The sequence below is a fragment of the Coturnix japonica genome, chromosome 6 (assembly GCF_054131305.1).
Source record: "Coturnix japonica strain WE chromosome 6, WE-NBRP24, whole genome shotgun sequence".
In the NCBI taxonomy this organism is placed as follows: domain Eukaryota; kingdom Metazoa; phylum Chordata; class Aves; order Galliformes; family Phasianidae; genus Coturnix; species Coturnix japonica.
In genome coordinates, this window is record NC_140668.1 from 5,668,180 (window position 1) to 5,690,596 (window position 22,417).

The 22,417-nt window shown below is 45.2% G+C and overlaps 2 protein-coding genes across 2 annotated transcripts in view; both read right to left on the reverse strand.

The window, feature by feature from the left end:
• Nucleotides 1-546: 546 nt before the first annotated feature.
• Nucleotides 547-1,461, reverse strand: LOC146760308 (olfactory receptor 14J1-like). Its single transcript, XM_085551411.1, has one exon. It carries the CDS (start codon nucleotides 1,459-1,461, stop codon nucleotides 547-549), a length of 915 nt encoding a protein of 304 aa, XP_085407537.1.
• Nucleotides 1,462-14,123: 12,662 nt separating this feature from the next.
• Nucleotides 14,124-22,417, reverse strand: part of LOC146760309 (cytosolic carboxypeptidase 4-like) — a 63,004-nt gene continuing 54,710 nt past the window's right edge. Inside the window, exon 4 of the mRNA XM_085551481.1 lies at nucleotides 14,124-14,617. Within this exon, the coding sequence (XP_085407607.1) occupies nucleotides 14,614-14,617 (4 nt within the window). The 3' untranslated portion in view covers nucleotides 14,124-14,613. The remainder of the gene's footprint in view (nucleotides 14,618-22,417) is intronic.

Sequence of the window (22,417 nt, forward strand, 5' to 3'; positions counted from 1 at the left end):
TAGTCAGTGAAATGCATCAGAATATCTTGATGTCTTCTCAGGGAGCAGCTGGTGAGGTAAATTCCTTACACCAGCTTTGGAAGAGGCCTCCAGTTCTCTGGACCTGCTCTGAAGGGGCCCTCTTGTTATGGCAGTGCCAGCAAGGAGACCAGCACAGACCTGTTCATATTGCTGGCTACTGACTGGAAAGAGCACAGAAATGAAAAGAGCACTTTGTGCTGCTGTCTGTGGCTGTACCTCCCCAAATCCAGGCAAAGTAGGAAGAAAGAAAAGCTAAGTAAGTCTATTTTGAAAGCTTTTTAGGTATCTTAAAACAAATTCAGGGAATATGGTTCCATGTTTACATGAGTTCTTGGAGTGAGAAAATGGAAATTAGGTAGGAAAGAATTTAAATACATTTTTATTTATAAGTTCAATAACTTTTTTTTTTTTTGCACATTCCTATATCTCACATAATCAAACAGACAAAGATGCATAAAACATGAAGAACCATCACTGGGAATCCTATTGAGGAAGTTTTGCATTTTAATGTAGCTGGAATAGTGCTTATTGCAACACCTTCCTGAGAGCGTGCTTGATCTCCCTGTTCCTCATGCTGTAGATAATAGGATTTAGTGTTGGAGGAACCACTGCATACAGAAGTGCCACTGTCAGATCCAGTAGTGGGGAGGAAATGGACGGGGGCTTCAGGTAGGCAAAAAAGCCAGTGCAGACAAATAGGGTGACCACAGCCAGGTGAGGGAGGCACGTGGAGAAGGCTTTGTGCCGTCCCTGCTCAGAGGGCATCCTCAGCACAGTCATGAAGATCTGCACATAGGACACAACTATGAAAACAAAGCAGCCAAAGGCTAAACTGGAACCAAAAATGAGAAACACAACTTCCCTGAGATAGGTGGCTGAGCAGGAGAGTTTGAGGATCTGGGGGATTTCGCAGAAAAACTGGTTGACAACATTGCCTTGGCAGAGAGGCAGTGAAAACATACTGGCAGTGTGCAGCAGGGAATAGAGAACCCCAGTGCCCCAGGCAGCTGCTGCCATGGTGGCACAAGCTCTGCTGTCCATCAAGGTCCCGTAGTGCAGGGGCTTGCAGATGGCAACATAGCGGTCATAGGACATGATGGTGAGAAGGGAATACTCTGCTGAGATGAAGAAAATAAAGAAAAAGAGCTGTGCAGCACATCCTGTGTAGGAGATGGCCCTGGTGTCCCAGAGGGCGTTGGCCATGGCTTTGGGGAGAGTGGTGGAGATGCAGCCCAGGTCGAGGAGGGCCAGGTTGAGGAGGAAGAAGTACATGGGGGTGTGCAGGCGGCGGTCGCAGGCTACGGCTGTGCTGATGAGGCCGTTGCCCAGGAGGGCAGCCAGGTAGATGCCCAGGAAGAGCCAGAAGTGCAGGAGCTGCAGCTGCCGCGTGTCTGCCAACGGCAGCAGGAGGAACTCGCTGATGGAGCTGCTGTTGGGCATCTGCTGTTGTTGGGCTTGGAGTCCTGGTCAGAGTGCAGAAGATAATGACAAGTCTAGACCATTTTCAGAGACATTCCTCCTGCAATAATATGAAATGTTTTAATTCTCCTACAACAGTGTACATTTAGCTCCATTACTTGCATTTAATTTCATTTTGTTCAGCATTCCTTAGGCAGAAGCAGCATTTGGAGCTCTAACCATTCCTCTTACTTTCTTACCTTATCCTGTCTAGCTGGATATTTTCATCTGTTTCCTGTCTCGTATCTTTACCCCAACTGCTCTTAGTGCCCCAAAAGAAGCCTCTGTGCCATTCAACTTCAGTTAGAAAAAGCTGCCTCTTTGCAGCTAAAGTGAATTATTCATACCTACAGAAAATAATGATAATTAATATTAATAATCATCCTTCAAAAAATTGGAGACTGGAAGCACAAAACGTATGACTGTTCACAAAAAAAGCAACTTACAGATGCAAAATTCTCAGAAGTGTGACAGCCACTTTCTGCCTCCAATTCGTTTTGCCTCAGAACAAGAAATGGGAATCCCCTGCCTTGGATCTCCTCTTCCAAGGGCCCTAGAAAACAGAGTTGTGCAATGGATCTCTGATCCCCCTGCCCCAGGCAGCAGCTGTGGCAGCACAAGCCCTGCCGGGGGGCTCCTTCCCCCCACACGTCTCCCCGCAGCGCCCTGGGCAGCTCCCCGGGCAGGCTGAGTGCTGAGCCTGGCAGGCGGCAGAGTCCCATACCCGGCACACAGCCCCTGGGGCACAGCAGGGACCCTGCTCTGCAGGACAGCCCTGGACACCCATCTCAGCTGGAGCAGAAAGCTTTTTCCACAGTAAAGAAACATGCAGTGCCTGCAGTCAGATCTCCTATGGGATGTCCCAGTTATAGTTATCCCTTAATTAAAAGCAGCTCATGGTCAGCTGTGAGACTTACCGTGTCATGGTCTGTGAGCTAAGCTCCTGCAGCAAGCTCACAGCCCACTCACACTTCACACTTCCTGTAAGTTCTCTTCAATTTCTCTTGTCTCCTTCTGTCACCTGCAGGCTGTGCTGTGCACAAGAGCTGCTCCTGGGCACAACTGTCTCTCTGCAGCCCTGCACACTTTTATGAGCTCCCTGTGTCCCAGGAGCCTGGACAAGCAAGCAGCAGATGATCTCATTTTTATCCTTCCCACTCATTTCCCCTGACATGTCCCTGGGTCCTCATGGCCAACAGCTCCTGAAAGAAAACAGCATCATGACTGTGCTTTGAAATTCGCTCAATTAACCACCACATGTCCAGTGGTCACTGACTGATTGGAGACATATGGGGAGTGCTCCCAGAGATCGTTTGATGAAACAATAAGGGCAACCAGACAAGGAAGGCGAGGTTTGGACTTTCCCTGTGCAGGGCAGTGATCCAGCTGAGGCAGGAGTCTCATCCCTTGACAGAAATCCTGGAGCTGAAATGGGATTCAGCTCCCTACACACCCACAGGAGCTGGGATTCCTCTGGTTCAGTTCAGAAGTGCACAAGGAGTTGCCTGCATGTGAGCTCCTGCTCTGAGTCCTTGGTCCTTCAGCGGGGAGGCAGCTGCTTACACACAGACACTGGGTGCTGCCCAAGGTGCCTGGGCTGCTCCTGATGTGTGCCAGTGCTTGTAAACCGTGTGGGAAGTCCCTGAAACAGACACCTCCTTTCTGGGCATCAGCCGAGGGCCAGAGAGGGGATAGCACCGGCTGTCTGGTGAATTCACATGCAGCTGCAAGTGCAGCACAGGGCTTTCAGGAAAGCCATGCCCATGGTGTGTCCGTGCTGCTACGTCACCTCCAAGACCCACGATCGGTCTAATGTTTGTGTGCCACCTTCTGCACTCTGATTCTATAGATGAGCTATCCAGTCAGGCAATGTCCAGTGATGCTTTTCAATTAGGATATTTACTTCTGTGCTTTTGCACTAATGCAAACACCAACACACAAGAAGCTAGAAATCTTGGTAGAGCTGCTGGCCTGAGCTCCTGTTTGGACCATGGGGACACAGTTTAATGGCTTCCACAACTGCACTGTAGCACAAGGGGGATACCGAGTCTTTAGGATGGATGGGCGAGGAGATAAAGAAGGGTGACTGCCCTCTGTGAGAGTGCACTGAGCTCTGCCTGGGGATGGCAGAGCAGACAGGTCAGAGCTAATGGAAATGGCAGACAGAGGAGACGAACAGTGTCTTTTCCTGTCTTCCTGATCAGGGACAGTCAATGGAAGGTGCCCTCTGCAGACAGATTGGAATCTGATGTTGTCTGTCCCTTGTCCCATTTGGTGGCCTTTGTCACTCCATTATCTGTGGCAGGGACAGCACAGCAGTGCATGTGGCATCCAGCAGATCCATGGAGAGCACAGATGGCAGCTTCTTGACCAAGACATGGAGGAACCAAAGAGGAGAGGTGCTCTGCTGGATCTCATACTCTCCAGCATGGAAGGACTTGTGGGAACTGTGAAGGTCAAAGGGGCATCAGGCCACGTGCAACATGCAAATGTATCCCTTTTAATTTATTTATTTATTTTGAGGCTGTAAGCTTAATAGTTGATCATAAATGTAAATAAAACTGAAACAAATAATTGAAGACAAAGATGGAAATCAATGAAAATGTGTTAACCCTTCTCAACATGAGAAATTCTCATGAGTCTTGTTCCATTTTAAGTTCTATATATGAATCTTTGAGGTGATTTGATGTCTTTTTTTTTTCTTTCTTTCTCTTTCTTCTTTTGCTGAAATTACAATGTTTTCCAGAACTGTGTTCGCTGGACACAAATGTCTTCAGATTCAGAGACACAGACAGCGGTGCCAGTGCCAATGCCCTGTGACTATAGCCCGGTGCCCAGCACTACTCTTCCCTGCTGCCTATTTGATGTGTCTCATCCTCCAGGTGTTTTCAACTCTCCTAAATAAATGGCCATGGTTAAGGGCATGTTTTCAGCAGGCCATTTGGGCACACACTACTCCCACTGCCCTCCAGATTTCTCCATCCCTTTCTCTTTGTTCAGTCAGATACCTCCCAATTATCTGTCTGATTTCTGACTTTCAGGGGGATTACTGGAATTTGTTCCATCTCCCCAAAGTCTGATGGAATGTGTTGTCAACTCCTTCTCTGTGATTTGATCTATCCCTTCCTATCTATTCTTTTTCTTTTTCTTCTTATACTTTTTCTTTTTCTCAATCACTGTCTCTTTTTTATTAAGGCACAAAGTCTGAAAGATGTTCATTAATGTCAGTAAAAGTGAAAAACAGAGTTGGAGACAAAGATAGAAATCAATGAGAATGTGTTAACCCATCTCAATGTGTGAAATACTCACAAGTCCTGATCAATTTTAAGTTGATACCTCTCAACTACCTGGCTGATCTATCCCAGGAAGATTACTGGAATTTGCTCCATCTCCCAGAGTCTGATGGCCTCTGTTGTCAACTACTTCACTGTGATTCAATCTATCCTATCCTACCTCAGTCTAAATCATTTATTTTAAAAATATTCCATATGAAAGACAAACTTCAATAGATGCCGCTTGAACATGGCATGCAGCTGAACACTGTGTTTTACTGTTCATTCAATTGCATCACCTTTCTTTCTATTTGCTGGCCAGATAAAAAAGAGAAATCTTTCCTTTTCCATGTGCAGCTGGTTCTCTGAGGGAAGCCAGTGGGAGTTGGTGCAAAGAAGTTTTAACACTGAGCGGATGAATGCAGAGGAGAAGAGTGATGTGAAGAAACGTGATGCAAGTCCCATAGGTCCAATGTCAGCAGAAATTGGGTGGGGAGGTTGAGAAGGACCTTTGTCAACACAGTAACAGTACAGAACTCATTGGGACATCCTGGATTGGTATCAGTTGCACAGTGCTGCTTTAAACCCAGCTATAAATAAAGAGACAATAAATTTATAATGGATTCTTTCTCTTTAAGCTCTCTCCAGATATCCCTCCTTTTTGCTGAACAAGTTCTGATAACCTGAAGAAGATAACAAGATGGCATAAGGCACAGGAGATTCTTTAGGTTATAATTGTCCCAGGGCGCATTTGATGCTGAGTTCATCAGCCTCCAGTGCAGAGAGAAGTTTGCACAAAGTGCTCAACAAGACAAAGTCAGAAGTAACAGTGAAGTTTCTTGGAGTATTAATGGGCCCAGTGAGGGCCATTACCAAGCAAGCTTCCCAAGGGACTTGTTAGAGAAGATAACTGGAAGCCATGACTAAAGGCAGGCAAAGGCACTGGCATGCTAAGAAACCTCTCCTTTGCCTTACAAAGCAGACAGGTCAAGCCCTGATTGCAAGACCAGTGGTAGAGAGATCCTGTATCTCATGTTGGCTCCTGGCATTTCCTGGGGCAATGGGTTGGAGTTTTGTATGATGTAAAATGATAGACATGGGGACAGAAGATCCCAGGCTCTACATGTGGTGCAAGGACGCTGTGAGGTTCATGTCCCATATGAGACCTATGTTTCATTGCAGGATCTGAGAAGGGATGTGAGAAGGGCCCAGTGTGAACAAGCAGTCAATCCCTGTGAAACTCTGAACTTCAAATCTCTGAGTTCCAGTGCCCTCCTTTGCACATTCTCCCAGAGTTTAATGTCCTTTATGTTCTGCGGTGCCCAGAAGTGCACCTAGTGCTGCTAGTGAGGCAGTAGCAATGCAGAGCAGAGAGGGATGATCCTTTCCCTCACCCAGCTGGCAATAAGTTGCTTCATGCTCTCCAGGGGACTGTTGTCTTTCCTGGCTGCCTTGGCACACTGCTGACTCACATTCAATTTGATGCAGACCAGGACCCCCAATCCTTTTCAGTGAGACCACTCTCCAGTGTCCCATATCCAGTCAGTGTGTATGTCCAGCGTTGCCCCTACCCAGGTGCACAATCAGGCACTTGTTCTTGTTATACTTTATGCACTTGGTGCTTAGTACCAACTGGTACCCACTTCTCTGACTTGTCCACATCTCTCTGCAAGTCCTCTCCACCCTCAGTGGAGGCAACAGCACCTCCTCATCTGGTCTTATCAGCAAACTTGCTCAGAACGTCTTCTAGTCCTGCATGCAAGTCATCTGCATAAACATGAAAGGAAAGTGGCCCCCAAATGGAACCCTGGGGACCCCGACAGTGACCATCTATCAGCCTGATGGAACCCACTGACTATAATCCTTTGGGACTGACCTACTGGCCAACTGCTCACCCACCACATTGTGTTTCTGTCTAGCCATATGCAGAACATTCTGTCCAGAAGGTTGTTGTGAGAAACAGTATCAAAATCTCCACTGAAATCCTCAAGGATTACATCAACTGGCTTCCCTTGGTCAACTAAACGGATAACTGTGTCACAAAATGAGCTTAAATTAAACAGGACCTTCGCCTCACAAACTTGTGTTGGCTGCGACCAATGACAGAATTGTCCTTCATCTGTTTTTCCATAACTCCCACCATCATTTTCTCCATAATTTTACCAGGCTCTGGACTGACAGGTCCATAATTGCCCATGTCATCTTTCTTGCTCTTCCTTACAATGAGGCAACATTTGCCAGCTTCCTGTCAGCTGGCATGACCCTAGACTTCTTTAGATGCAATTGAAATGAGAGCCCAGAGCACACTAAGGTGTCATCATTGAAAGAAAGTAGATGTGCCATAGCTTTGCAATGCCTTGAACTCCAGAGTATGCCACAAATGCAGCAGAGGGGAAGATTTGCCTCTTCTGTAGTGAACTCATTCATTTGGTAAGCAGAATAACACTACCTGATACATGGGGACTGTGTCTCTGCTCTGCTCTGCTCAGCTCACAGGGCAGCGGTGCAGGGTGTTGCTCTCATGTCAGTGCAAGTAAACTCACTTTAACCCTTTTTCCTCTGTAAATGCTTCCTCTATTTCTATGCTCACATACACTTCCACATTCCCTCAATATACTTCCATATATCATTAACAATTACACTTTCTTATACCATCAAAACAGTCCATCAAACAATACAGTTCTTCAGTTCACATAAACTCCCTTAATACAGTCTGTATTCTTCAGTTATAAACACTGTGCCACAGAACCAGCACTGACTGAACCACCTCCTTCACACACTTCCTCACAAGCAGTACATAGTATTACATAAATGGGTTGACACTCATTGGTGGTGGAATGTACACCTCTCCTCAGGACAATCTTACTAATCTACAGAGTACAAACTCCTGTCTTCTTACATACAAGCAGAAAGTACTTATGAGTGGACAGACAACACAGTCTTTCACTTTGTCCGTGTCCGGCCATTTCCCTCACAGGAGGAAGGAAACATGGATCGGGACTCGGCACTCACCCTGCAGCTGTTCTGTGTCTCACTCACACCACACTCACTCTGACATTTAGATCAAAAACCATGGTTTATTCATACTACACAATGCTGACAACGTTTTCTAGCTGGAATCTTAATAACAGTCATACCCTGGTCAACCAGTTGGAAACTTTAAGGTTTTTCCCAGAGTCGGCTTGACACACGGTACCAAACACTTAAAGCAGATGATAATATTGAACATACAACCTATAAGCCCCATGATTACACCTTGGAGAACCCAGGCTACCATTTGACAGGCTATCCACTATATCCCATACCCGTAGGAGAGACCAACCTAGGTCCCTCCTATTGCCAACCACCTGGGAGAGAGTATTTGCTCTTGTTTCCATTCATATGACATACAGTTCCCTTTCATAGGAACTCACCCAAGGAGTCTTCCTACCCCAGCTGGCAACCAAAGCCATGAGCTCACCTCCCTGGGAGCAGCACGTATGGCTGTAAACTGTGTAGGATGTCTCCTCAAGACATATGGGCTCCACTTACCATACACATACCTGGTCCACCTATGGGTGGTCCTTGTCTGTCCCTGCAGTGATCAGGTGAGGAAGGGAGTCCTTCAGAGAAATCTCAGGGTGCGCCAAAAGTGTCTCCCTCTCAGCTGGTCCTGCAGCGAACAGAGCTGGTCCCACCTGGGCCGCCAAATTGACTACAGGAATTGAACTCTATAACCTCTATAACTGATACAGTCTCCCATGACATACTTATACCAAAGTTGAGGAAGTATGGGATAGGTGAGCGTACAGTGAAGTGGGTCGAGAGGGACCTGGGCGTCCTGGTGGACGACGCATTGGCCATGAGCCAGCAGTGTGCCCTTGTAGCCAAAAAAGCCAATGGCATCCTGGGGTGCATTAAAAAGAGCGTGTCCAGCAGGTCGAAGGAGGTGATCCTCCCCCTCTACTCTGCCCTGGTGAGGCCTCATCTGGAATATTGTATCCAGTTCTGGGCTCCCCAGTAAAAAAAGACAGGGATCTCTTGGAAAGAGTCCAGCGGAGGGCCACAAAGATGGTGAAGGGCCTGGAGCATCTCCCCTATGAGGAGAGACTGAGGGAACTGGGTCTGTTTAGCCTTGAGAAAAGAAGGCTGAGAGGGGACTTGATCCAGGTCTATAAATATTTGAGGTGTGGGGGGCAAAGAGGTGAGGCCAGACTCTTTTCAGCAATGTGTGGAGACGGGACAAGGGGAAACAGACAGAAACTGGACCATAGGAAGTTCTGCAGTAATGTGTGCAATAACTTCTTTATGGTGAGAGTGACAGAGCACTGGAACAGGCTGCCTAGGGTGGTTGTGGAATCTCCTTCTCTGGAGATATTCAAGACCTGCCTGGATGCCGAGCTGTGCGACGTGGTGTAGGGAACCTGCTTTGGCAGGGGGGTTGGACTCAATGGTCTCTGGAGGTCCCTTCCAACCCCTACAATTCTGTGATTCTGTGAATATCATGGGGTGGTTTGGATGGGGAAAGACTACCCCTTTGAATGACCTTTTGTCAGGGCATGTCCTGGGATTCCTAGGATCCTCAAAATGCAGCACTGCTTCTGTCACTGAAAAATGGGGCCCTGTGTGGGACGGAGGGAGGGTCCATGAGTCCCTGGCCCACCTGACTGAGTATTTCCATGGTCTTAGCAAAGACATACTTACAACTTGAGAATGACAGTTAGCTGTGTTCATGGTGGCATGGCCACTTTTAATGGCCTTGAACTGTCTGAACATAACTGAAGAGGCTCAGGCTGATGCAAATCAGCTATTGAATGACAGTGTTGAAAAACTGGAAAGACAGGTGGCAGTTTTGATGGGGAAAAAACCTAATTCAATCATTCTCCTATGGAAGATCAGGGACATCTCTCTGGAAGACCATGGGGACCCTGTAAAAGGGAATCTGTATAAAATGGACTCTGTAAATGAAGGCACTAAAAGGTCAGATTTTGAGGTTCCCTTTGGACTAGATCTATTTGAGATCTGACTGATTGTAACCCTAAAATGAAAAAAAAAAAATGCAGGATAGGCTGGTGGGAGTGCCCTGACCAGTGTCCAACCCCCAAACCCTGCTGCCCATAATACAGCAGCTGAACTGATGGATATAGTACAGTGGTTTAGACAGAAACCAAGAGAGCATGCCAGCATAGCTGCTCTGGTTATGGGACATGGAGGCAGAAAGCGCTGTGGTGTATGGACTGGAAATTTCAAAACTGACATCCATTACTACTCACCCTGCCCTCAGGCAAAGACTTTATGCTCTGTCCAACATAATGAGGATAGCCATTTGATCAGTGAATGATTTATGGCTGTGTGTCATATAACATTGCCAAATAAGAATGACATACCATTAAATATCAGCCTGTGGTCCTCTATGGAGGACTAACAAAATTATATTAGAGAATTAGGCATGAAAGAGGCAATCTATGAAGATGATTTTGAGAGCCCAGTCAATAAATTTTTCATCAGGAACGAGGGATCTCATCCTACAGCCATCACCTTTACATCAGGATGGGTCTATGTTATCCATACTGAACCCCCCAGTGGCCCTCAGGTGCTGTAATACAACAGGCTGCCCAATTGATGGGGAGACAAGAGTGCCTATGGCCAGATGCAGGCTCTGAATGGTGGTGGAAAGGTCAGAGAACCATCTGCTGCCATGACTTAGGCGTCCAGCCCCTAAGGTAATCCAGTCTGGACCCATTAGGGTCTTGAGACAACAAATGTTTAAAGACCAGATTAGAGCAGGAGTTCAGTTTAAAAAGATCGACGAACAGCATAATCAGGAAAAAATATCTGTTAAGCAGGCCCAAGCACTGAGTATTTATAGTCCAACCTTTTCAGCCAAACTAGATGTGAATGTAACTCAAGAAGGGTCTGGATGGGGGCTCTGGCAGAGCCAGAGTTCTTTGTGAACCCCTATGAGGTTTTGGTCACAGGTTTGGCATGGAGCAGAATAAAGATACATCACAGTTGAAAAGCATTTATTGGCTACCTATTCTACACTACAGGTGGTAGATCCAGTAACTCAGATTTCAGAGGTTATCATTAAACAACAAGGCCAGTCCAGGGGTGGGTAAAAGATCTAACACACATCTCTATGATGGGGGTGGCCCAATCACAAGCAGTGGTGCGCTCAGTTGTTCTGCTTGCCTGCTCCTCAAGGAGTTAGGAGAAATCTATGCCTGTTGCATGTTCGAGTGCATGCGCGATGCCATGTGGAGGGCTTATCGCAATAAAGATTGGCGGATTTGCTGCGTAGACCGGTCAGAACTCAGATCTGCGTTGTGCTTCCTGCGGCACCAACGCCCAACAGTGGCAGTTCCGTGTATTGGCCAGCAGGTGGCAGCAGAGACCACGGAAAGAACGTCTGCGGGACAGACCCTGGGGATCCGTTCTCTTTTGATTATAGGGGAAGAACACAAAGATGGATTAAAAAAAAAAAGGGGGGGGGGGGGGTGGAGGAGTGGGAAAAGAAAAAAAGAAAAAATCAAACCACAGCAAACAAATAAATCTTCTCCAAACGTAGCAAACGTGAATGTCTGTCAATAAATAAATGAGTAATTGAATTGATGTCTGTTTCCCCTCTCCCCCGCCCCCCCAACTTCCGAGATGAAAAAACACCTGGTATCAATTAAACAGATGCACACAGTGAAGCCAGGGATGGTCTGAAACGCAAAGCAGCTGAGCAGCTTTTAGAAGAAAACAGAGTAGTAACAACTTCTGTACCTACATTCACCACTCTGAGATCCTGTCTGGGTGACCCAAGGCTTGTAAATAACCACTGGGTCGGTTCTGATGTCGAGTGATTTGTTGTCAGTTCTCTCATGGTTCTCCGGTCAGTTCTCCGGTGCCAGGATCTGCCACAGGGCATTCTGACCACGGGCATCATGTTTCTACGCTGCCGCCTGCATTTAACAGGCAATGGGACTGCCCAGCATGTGCAAGGCAGCACCTCTTTCACACCACCAGAATGTTTAAGGCTGTTGGGATTGTTGTTAGCGTCCCATTAACACTGAGGCTAGAGATACCCTTAGGATTGACATTACTATTAGCATTACTTTGATGGTGCCCTATCTGGGTCATTTCCAGGGGATGTCAGGAGTAAGGCACAGTGTCAGGAGAAAAAGAACAGACTCTGTTACTTTATAAATGTGATAATAGAGAGAGTTCATTGGAAAAAATACAACTCTTAAATAATACAAAGCATGCTTCTGATTGGATGCAGGCATCATCTGGGCTCTGATTAATATTACTCTTAAGGTAAAGATTATTGTTACCATAATGATTTTTTTTTTCTGGATTATGATCAGGGTTAAGGTTCCTTTTGCTACAAACTTCTAGCATCATTTTTGTTGTTACATTTGGAGTTAGAGACGATTTTAGAATCAGGGTAAGGGTTAGGATTAGAGTTACATTGCGGGTTAATGCTGTTATCTTTACAGCTCCTGTGAGGGTTGGGGTCTGGTTCAGTTGTTTAAAAATGAAATGAAAAAAGAATAATAAAAAAAAAAATTGAAAGCTTCAGATTTCATTAATCTTTGTGGGAATCATATAATGTGCAACTCAGATCTACCTCTTCGTGCAGTGACTGCCTGTAAATTTGCTGGAGCCTAATATAATATGGCCTTGTACTTCCCGCTAACTCACCTTCATTTCATTTCCATTACATTTGCTTGGTAGTCAGATTTTGGTGTGTAGATATTTTAAAACAATCTAACTGACACTGGCAAAAAATTAAAAATAAAATTTAAAAAATAAATGCACAACAGCATCAATTGTATCAATTTTTATAGATAAGATAAAGAAGAGCAGTTTCCCTTAGTTTTCTGTGCCTCTTTACTTTCTTACCCTCTCCCCTTGTGTGAGAAACTCTCAAAGTCAAAGATTTCTAGTTAGGCAAAGATGGCAGCGATAGCAGCAGTGCTTATTCATTATTGCAATACTGCGTGCACATCCCCTATTGGCAAGGGAGAAACTGCACACCAGTCAGTGAAATCAATTCTGTTCTGTGCCCTAAACCCAATGCAGGTGATGCTCTCATGGCTCTCATTGGTTGAGCATCTCAGGCTCACAGACTCCTCGAGACTGTGGCTAGGATTCATTTCCATATAAGGTCAATTACCAACCTCTTGTTTTTAGGTTTGCCTTGTACTTTTCTGCGGACAGAGAAGGGCAATGTTTCCAACAGTCAGTACATTCATTCTGTCCTGTGCTGGGCTCTACCCACCCTGTGTATTTATCTTGTGCTTGTCTCAATTCTCCCCATGTCAGAATGCCCCCAGTCTGAACTTAACTCTGTTCAGCAACTTTCTTGGTGCAAAAACTACTTATACAGCTGTTTTACAAGAGGGTTATACATTCAGTTAGGGCCTACACTATGTACTGAAAATACTGGAAACTTCCACTGCAAAAACACAATCTACCTCTCCCATCTGTGCAGCCTTGCAGACCCAGAGCATGCCAGGTTATTTCTGCTTTCATAGCATTTGCATGCTGTAGGGTGAGCACAAGGTTCTGCTGCTTGATTCTTCTGCAAGAGCTGCCTACCGGCAAATGGTTGCAGGGATGGAGGATGTGACAGAAAGCATTTGTCTCCACAAGAGCAGAGTTACATTCAGTGCAGAGTGTGAGAGTCAGGTTGGTGTGGAAAAGCACTGACACGCTGGGGATGATGCAGTGCTCACATGTCTAACACTCACAGACATTACTGTCAGAAGGATGGTGCTGTGTTGTGCTTCTACCTTTGGCAGCCCCTGGAGAAATGCTGTGGCACACAGAACACCTTTGTATTGCACTGACTGCTGCCATGCAGCATGGATTTAACACACCAAATCCAGAGGAGCATGACTGCATCTATTTGCCCTGAGAAAAACTACTGTAGCTGAAGAGATGAGGAGGCAGCTGCTCATCTGCAGAACAAGCAGCACTGCCAGACATTGGGCCAGGTGAGCACCTCCTGCTGCAGCGTGATGATGACAGGGCTGGAGATGATCTGCAAAGCCAGCTTAAAAGTGGGAGACGTGAGTCAACATGGCAGGAGGACAGAGGTGTTAGGGAGCAGCCAAGGCATCAGAGAGTATCAAAAGGCTTTGAAAGGTATCACAAAGCAACAGCCAGAAAGACTGGGATTGTCATGAGCAGCAATCTGGATGCTAGAGATTATTTGCTCCCATACAAAATGGTAGAGATCTTGCTGCAGACATCCCAAAGCCAGGCAAAATGGGAACCCAGAGCTCTGCCTGCACGAACCCCACAGCCATAGCATTGCAAGCTGAGCTGCCTTGCTGTTTGTTGCATTCATCCCAATCCCTGTGAATGAAGGCTCAGAATGCAGTCGAGGCGATGACTGAGCATGAGAGTGACTTTATTCAATAAAAGACAGGAGGGCTTGAGAGGTCAAGGGTGAAGATAGGACTCCTCTTGTCAAGATGAGAGTGGCTCAGAGCTTGTGCTGCTGCCTGGTGCCTGGGACTGGCAGCCTGACTCTAAGTCCCCATCTAAGATGCTCAGCTTCACCTCACTGATGCTGCCCTGCTCCTGCATGGTGGTGCTGCTGCTGGGACACTCGGGCTGTGCTTGGGATGGGCAGCACTGCAAAGGCGCTGGGTCACAATCCAGGCAGGTGACTGCTGTGTCTGGCAGGCTCAGGTCAGCATCTTCAGCAGAGCCAGGAGATATGAGAGCATGAACGTGGATGAGCCCCTTGTGTCCATCACTGTTACCATGTGGAAGGCTGTCATCCGAATTGCAGCGATTCGTGCTTAATAAGAACTCTTCATTGATGGAAACACACTGCACATCACTACTTGGTTTGGATCTTTGGGGTTGACAAGGGCTCGAATCACCTAGGAAGGCATAGAAACACAAGGTTTAGTGTCAAACGTTTGCAAGTTGAATCATGAAAGAGGTTGTTGATACTTGGTAATAGAGTGGCGGCAGGAAGAAGCAAATAGGCTTGAAGCAACAGAGCCACTGTCTTGAAAGTGATCCTCGTGCAGGTCCAGCTTGTGTGTTGTTTCACTGTAATCTGCTTCTTTGGGTCTACCTAGTGGGCAACAGCACTCGAGCTGTTACTGATATCACTGAAAAGAACTGGAGACAATTGTTCTATTCCTAAGAGCTTCAAGGTGCCTAGAAGCACAAATAGAAACCAGCGGTATTTCATCACTTCACCAAAAGGAAGGTCAAACACCTGAGCTGTGAAGAGCAGTTACAGAACCTATGCATAAGATCACACCAGGCATAGTTTGTTCTAACAACAGTTATGGCACATAGTCCATTTCCTTCAATATTCCCAAAATGAAATTATGTGGAGCATTACAGGGAAAGAAACACTGCACACAGACACTATGACCCTGATTAGACTCAAGCAGCAGACTTAAAACAAGTCAGAGTTTTAGATTCCAGGATATTTCAGGACCTATCATGTGTGAAATTCAGTTACACAACAGTGCCTAGGTGCCTGCGTTTCAAGCAACTTTCAGATCACAGCCATGTAAAATAAAAACAAATTCAGTGCAGAAATAGCAAGCCTGTACTATAATACTCATGAGATTATCCATTTTTTATAGCACTCTGACTAAGTTCTAAAACTTGCTCATCCCAGTTCACTTCAACAATTTCCACCAATTCAAGCAATGCAGTTCTGAGATCCTGTGTATGTCAGGCAGATAGAATTGAACAGTGCAGGAATAATCTCTGACAGCTTTAAGAGCTCCGTTCTGCTTACAAACTCTCAGTCCAAAACTATTCACAGTTTTAAGGAAATGAACACCTGAAGCAGTTGGATCATCTGCCATTTGCCGCATTCTGCTTCTTGGCATCATGATTAGCACAAAGGGTTTTCTGCTGTCCTGCAGAGATGGACAAAGTCCTGCTTACAAATGGACCAAGTTTCAGTGTACAGCAGAGTTTGTACCAGACTAACAAGCCACGTCATTCAATTCATGTGCTCAGGTTGTTATGCACTCCGAAAGGAAACAGAACTGACTGTTGAATTCTGAAGTCAATCTGTGGGGTCCTACATTACCTCCTGATTCTGGAAGAGGAAATTCTAATAGCAAATGCAGAACTTTGATCTTTGTAGACATGAGAAGAGCTGGCATTTAGGAACATTCATTTCAGGGAAATCAAATGATGTGTCTATATTTTTACTACAGATAGTATAGGGAGCAGCCAGTTGAAGAACCAGATACAAAAAATCCAGCCCATTGGCAGGAAAATACTTCTCCTTAAATTCTGTATGCTATCATGGTACAGAATTAGGCTACAGTGCCACATAGGCCAACCAAGCGTAGAACCAAATCCACAAAATACTGGTAGACAAAGCAGCAAAAACAGGGACAATATTCAGCAGACTGTGCTGTGGCCTTTCTACCCACAGCTCAGCATGTTCTGCCATCCGAAAAGCAAGGCCTCTTGTCAAGCTCAGCTATTTCCCTTCTCAGTGTATTCTAGCACCACTGATACCCACTGGTATCCTCCTGTAGAGTGCCATCATATTGTCATCATCCAAGGGGAAAACCCACACAGCAGAGCATACAGCACTACACCCATGCTCCAAATATCCGCCTGAAAAACAAAAAGACAAGCTTACAAACCTGAAGCACCTCAAATGGCTTCCTGACAGACTGGATTGTCTGTCCTTGCCAAAGCCCACATATAGCCCATGAAAAGCTGGCTCTTTCCCTCAGGAAAAAAAAACCTTATCGTCCCAGAGAAAGCATATAACCCTCATTCAATTGCCCTTCCACTCAGCTTAGAGCACTACTAAAACCAGCACCTTCACCTTAGCTCATCACACTGCTGCAGTTCCTTTTACAAGGATTTCACTGGCAAAAATGAAATCAAAGCAGTCACAAGGGATTTAGCACAGTTACGTGTTACTGGCTACGAGAGCTGTCAGCACAGTCACCTGTCAGGCTTTGCTGCTGTTCTCTTTATGTAGAGGCACAACAAGGTTCAGACACCTCACAGTGCAATTCTCACTTTGACTGTAAAGAAAAAGGAGGCTTGAAAAGCAGTGTGTGGAAAACAAAGAAATAAGAATTAGAACAACAGTGGGGCCATGGCACTTGTAGGAATTGCTCCGCCTTTAACAGCAGAGCGATTCAAGAAGGATGAGGGCATCCCAAACCAGACCAGATTGGACAGATTAACAACTGCAAGTAGTGGGTTCCAAAATTCCAGACATGAAATCAAAGCTGGAAAAACTCTTCACATTTTCATCTCTCAATTTTTAGTACATTGTGCATTACAACGGAAACAATTCTTCACATACAACTTGGAAGCTAAAGACAAGTCTGACAAAACAGACTGCACAGAAATGATGGATAATTAACAGAGCAAATTGCTCTTTCAAACACTTAGTAATAGAAAGAGATCTCTGAAGTTGCTGTTCTGTAGAGCCCCAAAGCAGTCGCTTGAGGCAGTTCAGGATTAGCCTGAGACAAACCAGCCAGCTGTGTGAACTGAGACCAATTGCACTTCTTCTATTTTACTTTCATTCTATGTGACCTCACTAAGCAAATATTGTCTAAGACCATGAGTATCACATAAATGTGCAGATCTCAAGCTGCTCACTTATCTAGTACCCTTGGCATGATGCTTTATTTTCCTCAGCTATTCATCTAGATTGTGCCTGTTGATTGTGCAACAACAGCCTGTTGGTCTCGATTACCTGTAAGAGGCTTTAAATTTGGCCAGGAAAAATCATTTGAGGATAAGTAATTATCTGGGACTCAGTAAGGCAGTCTTCCCATGCTTTCATAACAGCCGAGATACACACACACACAAACTCATGGAACCCCACTGCTTTGCACAATCCTGTGCACACTCACATGTGTCATGCACTGATTTCCCAGCCAGTCCTCATGGGGTCTATTACTTAGGACAGGAGTGCAGGGGAGCAGCCAGAAGCTGTTTGCATTCCCTGCTGTCTGCTGGGCAGCTTTGCTGGAGATGCTTGGGTTGCTTTGTTTTTCCCTGGGAGGTGGGAAGGAGCTTTGGGTTGGAGGCACATCCCGTGCCAGAGCATCCCAATGGCACGTGTGTGGCACTGATCTGCAGCAGATGAAGGGAGGAGGTCCCAGCACAGCTCTGCACCATGCTCTGCCACACTGGGCAGCTTGTTCCTGGCTCAGCAGCGCCATCAGACAAGGAGCAGGGAAGGAAATCAAGGATGGGGGGTACCATCAAACGCAGTTAGTGCATGCCTGTGCAAGACAAACAGACCCAGAGCTTGCGGGTTGTTCCTGCTTTTGTAGCATTTGTGTGCTGTAGCTGAGCAAAAGGTTCTGCTGCTTGAATCTTCTTCTGCAAGAGCCGCCTACCGGTAAATGTCTGCGGGGATGGAGGATGTGACAGAAAGCATTTGTCTCCATGACAGCGTAGTTACACTTGGTCTAGAGAGTGAGAGAGGCAGGCAGCACTGCCTGATGTTGGTCAGGGCGAGCTCCTCCTGCCGCATCACGATGATGGCAGGGCTGGAAATGATCTGCAGGGACAGCTCACAGGTGAGAGCCAGGAATGGACACGGCGGGAGGACAGAGGTGTTAGGGAGCAGCCACGGCAACAAAGAGCATCAAAAGGCCCTGAAAAGCATCACAGAGCCACAGCCAGGAAGCTTGGGGTTTTCATGAGCAGCATCCAGGATGCTAGAGACTATTTGCTGCCATACACAACGGCAGCAGAGCTCTCGCTGCAGGCATCCCAAAGTCAGGCAAAATGGGAACACACCCAGAGCTCGGCCGCACAAACCCCACAGCCAGAGTGTTGTAAGCTGAGCTGCCTTGATGTTTCTTGCACTCATCCCAATCTCTGCGAATGAAAACTCGGAATTCAGTCAAGGCGTTGATTGAGCACGAGCGTGCCTTTATTCAATAGGAGAAAGGAGGGGGTGTGAGGTCTGGAGGAAAGATGGGACTCATCCTCTCTTGTAATCATGAGAGCTGCTCAGAGACCGTGCTGTTGCCCGGAGCCTGGGACTCGTGTCCTGATTCTGTGCCCCCCTGCGAGATGCTCAGCTTCTCCTCGGTGATGCTGACCTGAGCCTGCATGGTGGTGCTGCTGTCGGGGCACTCGGGCTGTGCTTGGGCTGGGCTGCACTGCAGAGACATTGAGTCCAGGCTGGTGCCTGAGGTGTCTGGTGGGCTCAGGTCAGCAGCTTCAGTAGGGATGGGATGAATGAAGGCTTCAACCTGGAATTTATCTCCAATCTACTTTTAATACCTTCATTCGATCAAAATCTACTGTCAATACCTTCAAAGGAAAATGATGCTTTGGGAAACAGAACTTGCAGGCTGAGAGATAAAGCCAAGGTCTTTAGATAAAAATGAGAAAAGATTTTGCTTGTCATTTCGTAACTGTGATGAAATTCGTAATTTTTGTTTGAGCTACATTTTGATAGAATAATGTGGTCGTAATGTGCTTGACTACAAGCATGATTTCCACGTAAAGCTGACTCTTAGCAGGAACTCTGTTTCCTTTAGAAGCAGTGAACCCTGGTAGCGAACAGCTTTTCTTACTTCTAAAGACCCTGTCAACCCAGCACAGGACATGCAGTTTGCTAGCATTAAAGAACAAGTTTGTATTTTCCTTGTAAGCAATGTCGGAAGAGAAAGACAACACACATTTCAGAACCATTTTGGCCCCAGTAAAAGTGATGCCACGGAAGAGCTCCATCAAAACTTATGCAAAAACATAAGTTCAAGTGGGCAAGGCCTTATGAAAATCTTCCACACAACTCAATGGAGATTGGGGTGGGTGGGTTTATGAATAAGAATCCTTAAGAATTTTCTTCTAAGAGACTTAAGAACTGTCAATATATATATATAAAGAATATAAACACTAATTCTGTTACTACAAATAAATATATCCAAAGGGTTAGGAGACCAACCCGATCATATCACAAGCTCTTTGATGACTGTAAACGCAGTCATCAATACACAGAAAAAGATTTAAATAGATTAATATGAATGAGTACAAATGTACAGAAAGAACAACTAGAAATAAAGGTGGAGAAATGAAGGCACAAAGTGAGATGAGTCTGGCAAAAATATCACACAGAAAAGGATGCAATTCTTTCAATTTATTAGTAGCAAAAAGCTGCATAATAAGTCCTAGTTTGCTCCTCATCAGAGAAGCAAATCCTATTGATAAGGTTGTGAGGAGAGATTTTGCATCAGTTTTCATAAAAAGGTCAACTGTGATGAATTAAGGTTGTTAAGAACTAACAAAGAAGTAAAAAAAAAAAAAAAGGCCTAGAATACAAAAGTAATAGGGTAGAGAAGATACATAGCTTAGATCTCTCCGAATGAGCTGAATCTGCTATATTCCTACTGCATTTCTAAGGGACTGACTCAATCAATCTCAAAGCTGTTAACGATTATGTTTTTAGAACTTAGGAAAGCCTGGTGATGAACCAGATAACTGATACAATGTACAGACTTCTTTTGAAGAGAGGAAAAAAAAAAGGGGGGGAGATGATGAAAAATGATAGACCTGTCAGCTTAACTCCAGGTCCTCAGAAGAAAGAAACAGTTTAGAACAACTTAGAAGAGATAGGTATCATTCAACACACCTTTGTCAGGAACAAATTACTATTAATGATTCTAATTTACCCCTGTGAGAAGGTGTCAGAGCAACACAGAGTGGACGAGATGCCAAGAGAGTTTCCAAAACTTTACTAAATTCTCAGGCCAGATAAGCAGCATGGTTTAGATGAGCTATAGAAGGATGAACATCTGTAGGTTGCTCCAAAAATAATGCCTCCTATTTATTTCCACGGACATCACAGTAGATACAAAGAGCACAATAACACTGCTTGATAGAGTAAATTCTCAGCTACTAAACACTATTTCTCAACTCAGATGCTAGCATTAGCTATGCATTTTCACCAGCAGTGAACAAGAGCCTGCAGGTCGCACTTAAAAAATCTGCATGGCCATCTGGAACACAGCTTGTCTTTCACATCACTGTCACCAGTGCTGAAATGTACCATTCACTGCCTCACTGTACTCACATCCACTGATTGGTCACTGTACATGTCCAGCAAACGTCAATGGATGCCATTTTTTCTGCACAGAGAAATTCAGTTCCATTCCTTTGCTTCATGTGCACTTCCATGACAGACGCTATTTTGCCTCTGCTGCCACTTATCACACAGCAACAAAACAGAAGGGGATCCTGGTGGGAAGGTTCAAACTCTACTGCCATACCACCAACATCTGCCTCTGACATCCTCAACCAACATAATAAAATAGGAGGCTTTACTTTCAGAGCAGCTCTTATAAAAATTGCTTAGAAAAAGTACTCTGAAAGTAGCTCTCAGTCTCGCTGTCAAAATGCATAGCTGTTCTAAATGATCTTCTGCAGGACCTGGTCACAGAATTGGTACAATCCAATATTTTTATTAAAGATTTAGATGAAATAGAAAGTATGTTAATTTGATTTGTGGATGAAACCAATGTAAGACAAGTTTGCATTGGAATTCAAAATCATTTTGACAAACTGGAAAAGCAGCCTGAAGTAAACAACTGCAATTCAATAGGGTCAACTACAAGCTACTACAGTCAGGCAGGAATAATCAATGCTACAGACACATGAACGAGGAGCAATGACAAGGTAGCATTTCTACTGGAAAACGACAACATTCTGCACTGCTGAAGACTGCAAGCTGCATGTGAGCCAGCCACTCATGTACCAAAGTGCAGATACAATTCTGGCTGGGTATTAAAAAAAACCTGTACGCTGGCAGGACACACAAATTAATCTGTTCTCTCTGCACTGTTAATCTCTCTGTTAGAATTCTGTTTCCAGACTCAGGAAGCAATTCACAGGGAGACTTGGCACAACTGAAAAAGGTCCAGAGGACATCACTGAAAAGCAAATAAGCTTCTTCCTATGGCTAGTCTAGGTAAGACAAAGAATATATATGGCAAGGACTTCCTATGGCAAGATAGGACTTAAGACAGACAGACAGTTCTAAACATGAGAGTTGTATGAGCTGGAACAGATTACTTACAGAGTCTGGTAATCCCAATATTAGAGATCTCTACAGAAAACTTAGACTAACCTATCAGAAATGATGCAGCTAAGTTGAAGAAAAAAGATGGCTGGTGGAGGTCACCGCCAGCCATTAGCTTCATTAATTTTATGCAACCACAACTAATATGTAGGAACAATAATTCCAACATTAACTGGCAGAGAAAAGGCAAAGGAGTAACAGGACATTTAGAGGACACTTCTGCTAGAACAGCACAGGACAACTTTGATTGGGAATGAGATGTGTTGGTAAGATACCCAAGACTGGAAAATCAATCGCTATTGGACACAGCAGTATTTAAAACCAAATCACTGTAAGGTCAGAAAACAAAAAGATGAGAAAGTATAATCCTGTATCAATATGCACCAATGGAATCAGGCAGTATAAAATGAAAGCTTGAATAAAACTTGCCTATGGTACTGTTAAACCTAGGAGGATTACAGGTCACTCCTTGCAACCTCACTCCTCCTCACAGAAACTCCAGAGAAGATCAAAATGAACAGAATTAGAATGAGCTTTCATTGATGAGCCGTTAGGAACAAATAGATTACTGAAAGCTGTGTACATTTTATCAGCAGCAACCAGGTTTGGCAGGGCTGTT